The sequence below is a fragment of the Vombatus ursinus genome, unplaced genomic scaffold, assembly GCF_900497805.2.
Source record: "Vombatus ursinus unplaced genomic scaffold, bare-nosed wombat genome assembly UNPS02015089.1, whole genome shotgun sequence".
Lineage (NCBI taxonomy): Eukaryota > Metazoa > Chordata > Mammalia > Diprotodontia > Vombatidae > Vombatus > Vombatus ursinus.
Genome location: NW_020954867.1, coordinates 5,447,407 through 5,461,043, shown reverse-complemented (window position 1 = coordinate 5,461,043; position 13,637 = coordinate 5,447,407). Strand labels below are relative to the sequence as shown.

General features: G+C 42.3%; 1 protein-coding gene across 2 annotated transcripts in view; it reads right to left on the bottom strand.

Annotated features, from left to right (window-relative positions):
* Nucleotides 1–6,236, bottom strand: part of TDRD3 (tudor domain containing 3) — a 205,222-nt gene extending 198,986 nt beyond the window's left edge. For both annotated transcript variants that reach the window (XM_027846178.1, XM_027846179.1), the window contains exon 1: nucleotides 6,184–6,236. In XM_027846178.1, the coding sequence (XP_027701979.1) occupies nucleotides 6,184–6,224 (41 nt within the window). In that variant the 5' untranslated portion in view covers nucleotides 6,225–6,236. The remainder of the gene's footprint in view (nucleotides 1–6,183) is intronic.
* Between the last annotated feature and the right edge of the window lie 7,401 nt (nucleotides 6,237–13,637).

Below are 13,637 nucleotides of genomic sequence, written 5' to 3'. Positions count from 1 at the left end.
TTTGGGTTCAAAGCTAGCCTCTGACATACTGGCTATGTGACACTGAGCAAGTCATTTAATTTCTCAGAGCTCTGAGCAACTAAGACTAAAATTTGAAGAGAAGGTACAAATCAGCACTGATGCAGGAATAGTCTTCATTTAGGAGCCACCTATACCAATGAAATAACACATACTATCTCTATTTTTATCCTATTCTTAGACTTGGGCACTATATTTTATTTGGAATGCTACTTTAATTGGGCACTAGAAGCCCAATTAAATCAGTTCTAATCTTCCAAAAGGCAAAGTAAGAGTAAACTGACAGGCTATAGATTTTAATATAACCTAATACCTCTTAGGAATGAAAAATAAATTTATAGTAATCAATAAATATTTTTTTTTAATTTCCTAGAAATCCAAGAATGCCACCAATGCTGTTTTTCTGGTCTGATCTAAGAAAAATCCTGAGAAACTGTGGTATTGTTCCAAACTTACCTTTGCTATGAACTCATTGTTACTATGTCACACAAATCATCTGGAAAGTGCTTCTTCCATTTTAACACCCACTAACAAGAATTTGCATTTTTCAGTAAAGAGCTGTGAAAAGATGGCCAATTTGGGGGGTTTTTGTTCACTAACAAGACACCTTTTGATTAATTAGGAAGGGAAGCTGTGGTATAGTCGAATAAGCATGTTATCTGAAATCAAGATACTCAAGTTCAGGTCCCTGGCTCTATGATTTCTTAGATGTGTGACCTTGAACAAGTCAATTAACTTCTCTCTCTCTGTACTCAGAGGATTATTTAATTCAATTCAATATTTACATTTTAAGGAGGATATTGATAAGTTGGGGTGTCCAGGAAAGAGCAATAAGCATGCTGATGGGCCTCAAAATTATGCTTTATGGTAAGTGTTCTTAGTCAAGGGTGTGTGAACTTGCGTGTATTTTTTTCTAATAATTCTAATAATCATTTCAATATAATCAGTTTGCTCTGTAATCTATATAATATTTGACTTTATGCATTTATAAATATTCTGAGGTATATAGGCTTTACCAGACTGCCAAAGAGGTCCACGACACCTAAAAAGGTTAAGGTTTTGTTTTTGGTTTTTTTTTTTAGATAGGATTGGTTAAAGAAACTAGGGATGCTTAAACTAGAGGGGGGAGAAAAGGCACGATAGCTATCTTAAGGGACTTGAAAAGCTCTACAAGAAGTGGGATTAAAATATTTTGCTTGTGATCCAACCATTCTGGACAGCAAGTTGGAACTATTCCCAAAGGGCTATAAAACTGTGCATACCCTTTGACCCAGCAATACCACTTCTAGGTCTGTATCCCAAAGAGATCATAAAAATGAGAAAAGGACCTATATGTACAAAATATTTATAGCAGCTCTTTTTGTGGTGGCCAAGAATTGGAAATTGAGGGGATGCCCATCAAGTGTGGAATGGCTGAACAAGCCGTGGTATATGAATGTAATGGAATACTATTGTTCCATAAGAAATGATGAGCGGGTGCACTTCAGAAAAACCTGGAAAGACTTACATGAACTGATGCTGAGTGAAGTGAGCAGAACCAAGAGAACACCTTACACAGTAACAGTAACACTGTGTGATGATGACTAATTTTGATAGACTTACCTCTTCTTAGCAATGCAAGGATCTAAGACAACTCCAAAAGACTCATGATGGAAAAAGCTATCCACGTCCAGAAAAAGAACTATGGAGTCTGAATGCAGATCGAAGCACTATTTGCTCTCTTTTTTTGTTGTTTCTTCTTTCTCGTGGTTCCTCCCTTTGGTTCTAATTCTCCTTTACAACATGACTCATGTGATATATGTTTAAGATGAATGTATATGCAGAGCCTATATCAGATTGCACACCATCTGGGGGAGGAGGGGAGAGAAGGAGGAGGAGAAAATTTGGAACTCCAAATCTTATGGAAGTGAATGCTGAAAACTAAAAATAAATTAACATTTAAAAACAAAACAAAAAAAAATATTTTGCTTGGCCCCAAAGAATAAAACTAGAAGCAGTGGAAAAAAGTTGCAAAGAGGCAAAGTTCAGTTGAACATAAGGAAAATTTTTCTAAAAATTACAGTCAGAAGTAGAAGGGCTTTCCTTTCAACTGAGATCTTCAGTCAAAGGCTGGATGAACACTTGTTGGAGACATTATAGAAGGAATTCTAAATCAGATACAGGTTGAACAAGATGAGCTATAGGTATCTTCAAACTCTTAGATTCTGTTCTATTAAGTATAAGCAATGTGTAAGGCATTTGCTGGGCAAAAACAAAGCAGATACTGCAACAAGAAGCTTCTAATTTACTAGAAGGATGCTGACTCCTACATGAAGCCCATCCTGATCCTCTAGTAGCTGGCGCTCTCCATCCTCTCCAGGTTCTCCTCCTATCTATTCAGCCACTCACTCTTCAGTTGCCTTTACTGGTTGTTCAACCATGTCATGCCTTCTAACTATGGGTCTGTCCAAGGCTCTGTCCTTGTCCTTCTTTTTTCACTCTATGCTATCTTACTTGGTGATCTCAGCAGCCACCACAGGTCCAATTACCATCCCTATGCAGGTGATTCCTAGATCTACATATAAAAATTAATCTCTGATGAGCTAGTAATAGATCTCCATCTGCCTCCAGAACATCAGGAAGCATTTCACATTCATCAGGTATTCCCTCTCTACCCCTCAAACCTACCCACCCTTCTTGGAATTTCCCTGTCACTGCCTAGTGATAGCAACATCTTCCCAGTCACTCGGGCCCACAATCCTGGTCATTCTCAACTCCTCACTTTCACTCATCTCATAAATTCAATCCTTGGCAAGATCTTATTGTTTCTACCTTCACAAAATCTCTCATATAAGTCCCCTTCTCTCTATTCACAGAGCTACAACCCTTGTTCAGGCGCTTACCAGGCCTGGCTATTAAAATTGCTTTCCAATTAGTCTCCATAGCTCAAGTGTCTACCCACTCCAGTTCAGTCTCCATAGATCTGCCAAAGTAATCTTCCTGAAGCACAGTTCTGATCCAGTCATCCACCTTCTCAGAGAGCTCCAAAGGCTCCCTATTACCTCCTAGATATAAGGTACTCTATTTGACATTTAAAACTCTTTATAGCCTGGCCCCTTCCTACCTCTACAGCCTTCTTACACTTGACTCCCTTCTCCATATAGTACAATTCAGCTACACCGACCTATTCAAATACAAACATGGCTTCAACTTTTCACTGGCTCTCCCCCAGTTAGAACTGTAATTCCAATCCCTGGAGTACAGGGGCTGTAAGATTTATAGAAAGGGTTTTCTTGCTTTCTAATATCCCCAAGGCTTAACATAGTGCCTGGTACACAGTTAGTGCTTAAAAAATGTTTGTTGACTGATACGTATTACACTGTGGCATGATGAGAAACCTTCCAGCTTGCTCCTCAGGAAGTGTAAATTCCAAACCAAAAGGGAGTCAATTTAGGTTGGTCTCTTGATCATGAGATTTGAAAGGTTTCCAACTGGCTATTCCAATAGCAGGTGTAGAGAAAGGCAGAGTTGCATAAAATTAACTCCAGAAAAAGGACAAAATCCAACTCAGTATACACAGAAGTATCCTTCTGTGTATACTATTTACCTAAAATTTTATTTCAATCATAATCAAAAACTATATGGATCAACAAAATTTCCTGGAAATCCTTTCTTTTCTTCCATATTCATTCCCCAGATAACTCCTATCTTGATAACTCATTTAAGTGACCCCAGTATATAATCTATGAGAGACAAGAGAAACTCTTGACATATAAGAGAATCCATGAAATGATAATTCAGCTATTCATGATGAACTAGGCAACAGCTGGATTTTAATTTCAAAATGCAGTAAAAACTCCTACAAAATGCTGATTGGTATTAAACCAAAATTATAAGCCAACTTAAGAGACTAATTGCATTATATCAAGCTTTTGCTAAATCACAGTCATATCACAAGCAACACAATTTGACTTCTAAGTTCATTAAAATTCAAGTAATAACTGGTAGTGGTTGAGGTTCTGAACTGAAGGTTGAATTCAGGCTTGGATAAGAAACTGCTTTAAGCCATATTTAACCAAAGAGTCACAGAATTTTCATATTGGAAGAAACCTCAGAAATCATTTGCTTTACCCTCCTTATTTTACAAACTGAGAAACCTAAGGTCAGAGTTCATTACTAGTTGTTAGGACAACAGAAACCCAACCCCCAGTTCCATAAACAAATATTGCTTCCCTGAATAAAAAGAAGAAAAATGTTGCCTATGTTTACAACTTTTATCTAAAAATACCACCAACCCTCCAATCCAGCTAAACTGGTTGACTCACAGAACACACCCGGAATTTCCCTGGTTCCACACCTCTGTGCAAAGTGTTCCCCAGCCTAAAATGCCCTCCCTCTACCTCTCTACTCAATTTAATTCAAACCAAACATGTATCAAAACCTACTACAAGTAGGATAATATGCTTGGCATTGAAGATACAAAGACGAAAAGCAACTACCATTCTTGCTGACTTTCTCCTAAAAGGATAGAGTATATATACACACACATCGAAAAAAGTAACACAAAATATAGTGTGAAGACAAAAGGGAAAGCAAAAAAGAGATATGGGCAAAGTATCCTAGAAAGTGTGAAAAGAAAGAACACCCCTATTTTACAGCACTCAGCCTCACAAAGATTAGTCATTTACCAGGTTTATGAAGTGTATGGATGAAAGACTGAGGCCTGTGTCTTCTGATTCTTAAAACTAGTGATCTTTTCACTATGCCATTAAAAGTGGTAATTAGTAAAACTTTGTAAAGTTTCTTGAATCAGGTTAATTGATCCAGAATCTTTTGAATGAAAACTTTACAGTTTTGAATGAAAACAGACAATTCTACATGACCTTTTCACAAAAGTAAAGCCTCAGCAACCTGGCCAACACTCCTGTCAGTCAACATGCTTTTATTAAGTGCTTACTATGTGTTAATAGCTGAATTTCCACTTGTATCATTTTAATTGTTCTTAAGATACTAAGAGCTCTACTAAGAAACCTGCTTTTTTTTTTTTTTTTGGAGAAAACAAGCTATTCTTTTATGAAAAAGACCTCCCAGGCACAAGCCTTAAATATCACTTGATAAATTAAAGTCTATGTTGCAGAGGACAACAGTCTGCCCCTTAGTTTAAAACCAAACGAAAAGAGACAGAGTAACTCTAAAGAAGTGCTGATGGGTCTTTAAGATTCACACTCAATTACTTTTCCTTCCCAACTTTTCGCTAGTGTTTATGATCACCACCATGGGGTATTTTTCCGACAACAGCACCCTTCTTCCCTTATAAAATAGGCTGGCAGGACGGTGGTGGTCGGCGGTGGGGCGGACCAAAGCCCTTCCAGGTCCGGCCAGGCACTCTCCCCAGCAGCACAAGAGAGCAATCAATCAATCAAGCATTTATTAAGCGCCTCTGTTCGAGCCAGGCACCGAACTAAGTGCTTGGGATACAAAACCACACAAAAACAGCCGCTGCCCTCAGTGTGCTGTCAATCTAAAGGGGGGAACAACATGCAAACAACAACGTACAAAACAAGACAAGGCCAAGACAATTAAAAAAGGAGGGCCTCTCATTCCGGGGGCCTGGGAAGGTGGGCTTTTAGATGAGATTTTAAAGAAGCAGAAGACGGATTGGGAAAGTGGTGCGTTCCGGGCTTGGGGAGCCGCCAGTGCAAAGGCACGGAGTCGGGAGATGGCGCGCCTGGAGCGAGAAGCGGCCAGGGGTCGGGGGTCGCTGAGTGTCCGAGGATGGGGCGGCTGCGGTGTAAGGGTTCCGGAGCCTGGAAGGACAGGGGGCTTCTAAAGCAGCGTGAGGCCGACAGGGAGGCTCCGGATGGCTAGAGAGGCCTAGCAGGGCGCCGGCCCTGGGCCTCGAACCCGCGGCTGCCAGTTTGGGGAGTTTGGGGGGCAGGGCACCGCGTGGTGCCGCCGGGGCCGGGGTCGGGTCGGGCCGGAGCCCGGGCCGGGGCCGGGGCGGGGCCGAGCCCGGCAGGAGGCGGCAGGAGAGGCCTCGGGCGGCCTGCCCCGCTTCTACCCCCACCCCCCAGGTACGCGCACTCCCTCCGCCCTCCGGCCCTCCCTCCAGCCCTCGCCGACCTTCGGGGCCCGGGCCCGGCTCGAAGCAGGGGGAGGCGGGGGCGGCCGAGACAAGCCACTTACCAACCCGCCTGGGACAGCGCCGCGCTCGGGACCTCAGCCATGGCAGCTCTCCGGCTGGGGGGGGGGGGGGGGGACTGGGGGGGGGGGGCGGGGAAGGGGGGGGGGGGGGAGAAAAGGCCTCAGACTGGAGACCAAAAAAAAAAAAAGCCCCGCACCCCCCGATCGGCTACTGAGCATGCTCAGTGCGCCCGCCGGCGCGACCCAGTGCGGTGCCGCTGCCTCCCGGCCTCCTGGTTTTCGCGCCCGCCCCGGGAGGAAGAGGAGGGATCAGAAGGGAAGGGAGGGGCTTTGAGCCTTCCAGCGGCCGGGTTCCCGCAGCGGTTTGTAGTCCTAAGGCAAGTGTCTGGCCTGAGAGTCCTTGCATGGGGGCGAGGAGGAGTGCCGCCTACGAAGGAGCGCAGATTCGCGGGGCGCTTGGACTCCAAGGTCCGGTCCTTCCGCTGAAAATCTACTGCCGGGTTTTCCCTGGGCCGCCTCTGAGCCACGTAGGGACAGAGCCTGCAGCCCCATCAGGCAAAGGGAGGATTTAAGTAAGGAAAGCCAGCATTTATTAAGTCCCAACCATGTTCCTGAGACCCTGCTTTGCAAGAGGAAAGTCAGCGAACAGTGCTTTTTTGTCCAAGGACGTGCACGTTACAAATGCAGGTCGTCCCAAAAGTCTTAGTGCAATGTTAAGCTTTAAAGACTTAAAAAAAATCTCTATAAACCCCACTAATAGTAGCGAGCATTTATAGAGCTCTTTAAGTTTGGCAGAATGCTTTACACGTTAATTCATGTGATCGTCACAACAACCCCGGGAGGTAAGTGCTTTTACGATCCGCATTTTACCGATGAGGAAACTGAAAACTGAAAGGTGAAGTGATTTGCCCAGGATCGCATAGCAAGTGTCTGAGGCAGAATCCGAACTCGGGTCTTCGTGACGCCAACTCCTGCATTCTGTCCTTTTCTTTTCCTACAGTAAATACATGTGACATTTTATGTATTAAGATAATTTAAGAAAGAAATAGTGGAGAGTGCTTGACTTGAAGTCAAGAAGACCTGCATTCAATCACCCTTAGAGCACCCCTTTGAGGCACTGGGCAAGTCACCTATCTCAGCCTCAGTTTCCCCAACTGTAAAATGGGGATAACAGCAACACCTATCTCATAGGGTTGTAGTGAGGATAAAATAATAATAGCTAGCATTTATATAGCTCTTAAAACATTTTACAAATATTGGTCCTCACAACAATCCTAAGAGGTAGGTGCTACTGTTAACTTTGAGTCTGAGATATGGTAAGTGATTTTCCTGCAGTTACACTGCCAGTAATCGTCTAAGGAGGGATTGAGTCCAGGTAGGGTCTATCCACTCCACTACCTACTTACCTGTTAATACACGAAAAGCGCTGGGCAAACCCTAAATTGCTATGTAATTATAGTTATTGTTGTTAAAACAAAGGAATCTGGTAGCTGCCTTGAGTCCAATTCCACCCACTCTCTTCCCTGCACTGCCCTCCTGCCCTTTCAGATTAGGCTCCCCTCCTCCGTTCCTTGTTCGGTTCCTCCCCGCTGGCTAGCGCCCTTCTCCGCTGCTCTCAGCCGCCACCGCAGCCCACAGAAGGTTGAAAGGCACGGCCTGGCATGCTCGGCAGCATCCAGCACTTGTAGGTCATTCAAAAGCTTTCTGCGCTAAAGGAATTCTGGGTCTGGGGCTGCTCATGACCAATCAGGAAGGAGTGCCAGGCAGAACTTGGCCAGCAGTCTGGAAGCTGCCATTTCACTCCTCCCCCTCCTTGTTGTCTTGTTGGGGGCGGGGGGGGGGGGGTTTGCCGGTAAATGCAGCTGCGCCTGGCATGCAGGTAGAGCAACTGTAAGAAATTTTTGGAAATTCAGCAGTTGCCATACATCCGCCTGCTTGCCCAGGCGGTAAATGCTGCCACAGACAGGATTGCTGCACCGGTTCTCATCTGGAGTTTGCGGCGCTTATTGCCGCACGGAGGCCCAGGGTTTGGCAAGGGAGCTCCCCATTAAATGTGGAGGTACAGAAAGGCAACTGTAGATACCTGTGTGAAACAAAAACTACTCAGACTCATTTCCCCTGTTTCCCAGGCTCTGGGACGTTGCATTTTGAGGAGTTAATGATTCTTCATGAACATTAACACATTAATATTGCACACAGAAAACATTACAAGATTCTGAGTCTGGGTTTTTACATAACAGCTAGCATTTACACAGCACTTTAAGGCTGCCAGATACTCACCCTCCCAACAACCCTGGCAGGTAAATACTTTTACCCCCTTTTACAGATAGGGAAACTGAGGAAAACAGGTTAAGTGTGTTGCCTGGGCTCACAAATCTACTAAACTTCCAAGGCTATCAGGTACTATTATTGTGTCTATTTTACAGTTGAGGAAACTGAGGCAAACAGGTGACTTACCCAGGGACACACAGCTAGTAAGTGTCTGAGGTTGAATTTGAGTTCAGATCTTTGTGACTCAAGATCCAGTGCTCTATCTTCTGGGCCACCAATAAGATGTAAACTCCTTGACTACTGGGACTATTAGATTGGGAAGGGGGAAGAGGAAGAGATTGTCTTTCTATCCCCGGTGCCTGGCACTTATTCATTTAATAAATGCTTGTTGAATGACAGTCACCTCTAGCCTTAGGAGTTGATGAAAGTAAAATGCAGAAATACTTTTTTCTGATGTGGCCAATGTGAGGATTTGTTTGGCTGAACTATGCCTGTTTGTAATGAGGCTTTTATTTTTCCAATTTTTTTTTTATTTGTTCAGTAGAGGGATAAATTAAAGTGTGTTTAAGACAACTCTACCCAAACTAGGCCTAATTCTGAAAAGTGAATTTTTAAGGAAGATACAAGCCACTTCTTTCACTTATCATCACAACTGTTACCATAACTCCTTGATCAACCAGGTTATTCTTCTATTTGTAAGATTTCCAAAGGACAGCCTGAAAATAGATAGAACTTCTTTCCCAAGTAAACTGACAAAAATATAAATATTAAGGCTGAACCTTTTAAAGTGGGACAAACTTGGTGGAGGCTGGATACATTGGCCCAATATGTCAGGTACCGCCTTAGCAGTACCTTCAAGAACTTGTGTTTGCAATGTAGCTCACAATTGTCTTGCCTGATGCTTTCTGTAAACCTGTGGAAAAGGAGGCTTTATTAATTAACTAGTGAGGCAAATCTTCCCCAAGCTTAGGGGAAAAGATCCTCCACAAGAACCACTTGGCTTCAGATGGCTGAACAAAAAGGAAATCCTCGCCCATCCAAGCTCATTATCAATATAAGATTAACATGTAGTATGTTCAGGTAGGTTACTAAAACATAGAAATATCTATGGCTGGTTATGCCCCCAGCTCTGTGATCCATACTTTTTTTCATGCTTAACCTTCCACCAAGTCAATTTATTAAGCACCTAAAATGTGGCAGGCAAGGTGCTAAGGGAAGGGAAACAAAATCAGATCCCTGACCTCAGGGTGCTCACCATCTAATAGGCCATCTTCCTTCAATACTGCCCTGCTGCAGTTGAGGCTGTGTTGTTACAATTGGCTAGACTATATCTAGACCCAGACCCGTGACCATCCGGCTGAATATTCCCTAACCCTATTTTCACCTCACCTTCCTTGGAAGAGAAATCCAAGTAACACTAGAAACGGATCTAGAAAGACCTCTCAATTGACCACTCTATTGCTCCGCTCCTCATCCCTGTCTCCTTATCCCCAGCCCTTCCAGTTTTCTTCTCCATTTGAATGTAAGCTCCTTGAAGACTGACTCTATCTTATTTTTTGTATTACCAGAACTTTACACAGTGCCTAGCTCACTGCACATAATAAATGCTTAATCATTCACATTTTTTTTTTGTCTACCAACCACCACATTCGTAAGACTCAGGCAAACAGCTTTCAACACAACCTCGTGGTTCTTCAACATAATAAAACTGCACAGACTACCTTGTGCTCCTCTCTCCAGGGAGCCCACTCAGTTCCCAAAGCTTGCCCTGCAAGCTTTCCAAGATTCTAGTGTAGTGTAAGTACAATCAGGCACAGCTGGTTCAGTGGATGCAGCCTCTGCACGTGGGGAATGTTTAGGAGTTGGCTTCTGAGAGTCAGATGGTGTAAGGGAAGTGCTTTGGAGACTAGAGCATGCATGGACATTCTGTAACTGGATATGCTGTGCTAACCAAGTGCTCAAGAAGAGACACATTGAATGGCCGTGGAGGCATTCAAAAAGGCAAGTCAACTTCAGCCACTTACTTTTGCAGTTTTGTGTATGATCTATGGGATGGCTTCAACCCCCCTGCATGATCCATAGCATGCAGCCTCTGCATCACTGGAATTAAGGAGGGTATGGGAAAGGGAACAAGCATTTATTAAGCACCTACTGCATCCCAGGCAATGTGCTAAGTGCTTTACAATTATCTCATTTGATCCTCAGACTCACCCTAGGAGGTAGGTGCTATTATTATCTTCATTTTACAGGTGAGGAAACTGAGGCAGATAGAGGTTATATGACTTGCCAGGGTCACATAGCTATTAATTTCTGAGGGCAGATTTGACCTAGGGTCTTCAGGACTCCAGGTCCAGTACTCTATCCACTATATCACTTAGTTGCCCCAAGACAAATGAGGAAAAAGCATTTCATAGACCATAATAGTAAAATGTGATTTCATCAGTGTATGGGACTGAGAAGAGTTGCTTAGGCACTGAGAAGTTAATTGACTTGCCCAAGGTCGCACAGTTGATACATATCAGAAGCAAGACTTAAACACAAGTCTTCCTGCCTCTCCAGCCTTCACTCTATTCTCTAGGCCATGCTTCCTCCCTTATCAGCCTACCAAGGGTGGGGAACCTGAGGCCACCTGTCCTCCAGGCCCCAGGTTCCCCACCCCTGGTAGGCCAATGGTTAATTATACAATACTGCATAATACATAAACTAAACTAAATTCACACGTATAACACAATGCTTCACTGAACTCAAGCAAAATGATGATTTGTGCCAGAATACTGATTTGTTTGCTGGCATTTGTATTGCGCTTTGCAGCTGGAAAGAGGGGGGAAGCACTGGATGAAGGGAAACTTAAAACCAGGAATCAAAAGAAAAAAGAATGAATGGATACTTCCATGGATGGAGGAAGGTGCTCCTTAGGAATTAGTGCCCCAGGTTCTATTTTATGTAGTATTTTTATGGATGGCCTCCTCCACTGAAGTCCTACTCCAATGCCTCATCAATACATGGAGGTAATATTCACCAGCAGAGCACAATATCTGCCCAGTCATACTCTTCTGGAAAAGGCTTCAAACATAGGCCCCCAAGAAGATTGGTACATCTTTTGTCCTAGAACCAGCCTACCTCAATTCAGAGAGGCTCCTTGTAAGACAGGCTTCAGAGTGATGAATTTTTCAGGTACTGCAAATCATGAAGACTAATACAAAGGTTTTGAAGTGTATCAGTGGAAGGAGTACCACTCCGCAAGTAAAATCACCTATTCATAAAGTATGAATGCTCTCTAGAGGATCACAGATTTAGACTCGAAAGAGATCTTAGAGGACATCTAACTCAACCCCCTCATTTTACAAATGAAGTGAGCCCAGAGTGAATTGCCCAAAGTTACCTAGGTGGTAGATAGGAGATTTAAGCTCTGGCCATGTTGACTGGTACCAAACCCATTGCACTTTTCACTGTACTACTACTCTAGCCTACTTCTCTAGGTGCCTGAGCAATATCTGTAAGTTTGCAGATGACACAAAACTTTTTTTGGGGAAGTGAAAAAACAAGCAGATATTGATAGACTTCAAAGACCTTGACTAGTTAACTGCTAAGTCTCTTTTAGCTCTTAAGAGTCTGCAACTAAGTTATTACCCACAATTCTTAGAATGTGGTAACCTAAAAAAAAATGTAGCAAATGTAGACATCTTTGGAATCAGATAGACTTATTCTGTTTTATTGCCTGCTGGAGCCAGCTTGAAAACGTCCTGAAAGCCAATTGTTAAACTTTCAGTATGATTATTTACATCTCAGAAATTGGCAAATGCTACAAATTGGGCCTTGATTTATTGTTTTGTTGTTTGTATAGGCTTAAGAAAGTAAAGGAGAAAAATGTTAATAATGTAGATTAAACTTAAAATTTTGTCTTGTATATATTACCTCCGTAAGCCAGTTGTTAAACATTTACCAGCACACAACTACCTATAAATTATAAGCAATAATAAATTATTATTATACATAGTATAGGATAGTGACCAGAGAGCCAGTCTCAGAATCAGAAAGTCCTGGGTTCAAGTCCAGCCTCTAACAAATACTAGCTATATGACCAGGGGCAAGTCACTTAATCTCTGATTAACCTAAGCAACATGCTAAAACCTTAGGTTATAGAACAGGTACACATCTACATTGGTAGAAGACTTTTCTTCACAAAGAATTATCAATACCAACAGAGTCACAGGTCTGGTCCCTACAAAAAATCATTGTAACTCATTTTGTCCAAAGAGATGTCAATCTAGATGTACTGATCTTTAACTAACACTCTTGGGTTAGTACAGAAGAGAAACATTTACCATTTGCAAATGAAATTATAGTACTCATAAAATTAAATTTCAGATACATCTGAATTGAACTGAAATCAGTGCTAGGAACAAGGATTGAGTACTTGTATGGGCTTAACAGTAAAAGAATTCTGTTATTAAATATCTGATAATGGTATGCCCTTCAGTTAGCTAAAACACCCTCTCATAGATCCCCTGTGAAGTTTATATACATTTCTCACCATGCAAAAAATAATAAATGATTAGAACAAAATATTCTATTTTATTTTTGTATAAACATTCTGAATCTGATTAACATTTAAATAGCAATTAATAGTGCATATGTAATACAAAAATTAAATATCTTTTTTTAAAAATAAGAATTCCACTCCTGGTCACTCTATGGGCCTCTAGCTTTGTAGGGCTGGGGAAGTGGGAGGTGTAGGCAATAAAGTGGGAGTTGATTTAAATCAGACCAAATTTAATCTAAGAACCACTTCCACAAAAACATTCTACATTCTACTTTGCTATAATTCATTCTTCAAAACTGTACAATGGATACAATTTTCATGTTGAAAAGATATGACAGATTCCATTCTGACACTATGAACATTTGTCACTTTGGGAGCATCTCATTTCTCTGACTCCTTTATGTGATATTTTACTGCTCTTTAAAGAGTAGTCATCAACTTCTCATACAAGTCCTGAGACTCTCAAGGAATCAAATAAATAACACAGGTTTTATTTACACAGCAAAAAACATGGGAAGGAAGGGCTTGTATCTAAGACCACAAAAAATCCAGAGTTCTTTTCATTTTTCCAGTAGGACTCCACCTTTCTGACTCACTCCACTAGAAGTATACTGTCCTCGTCACTCAAGACTGCCCTGTGTGGGACTGTAACAGGGTTCAAGTCAGGTATTCACCACGGAGG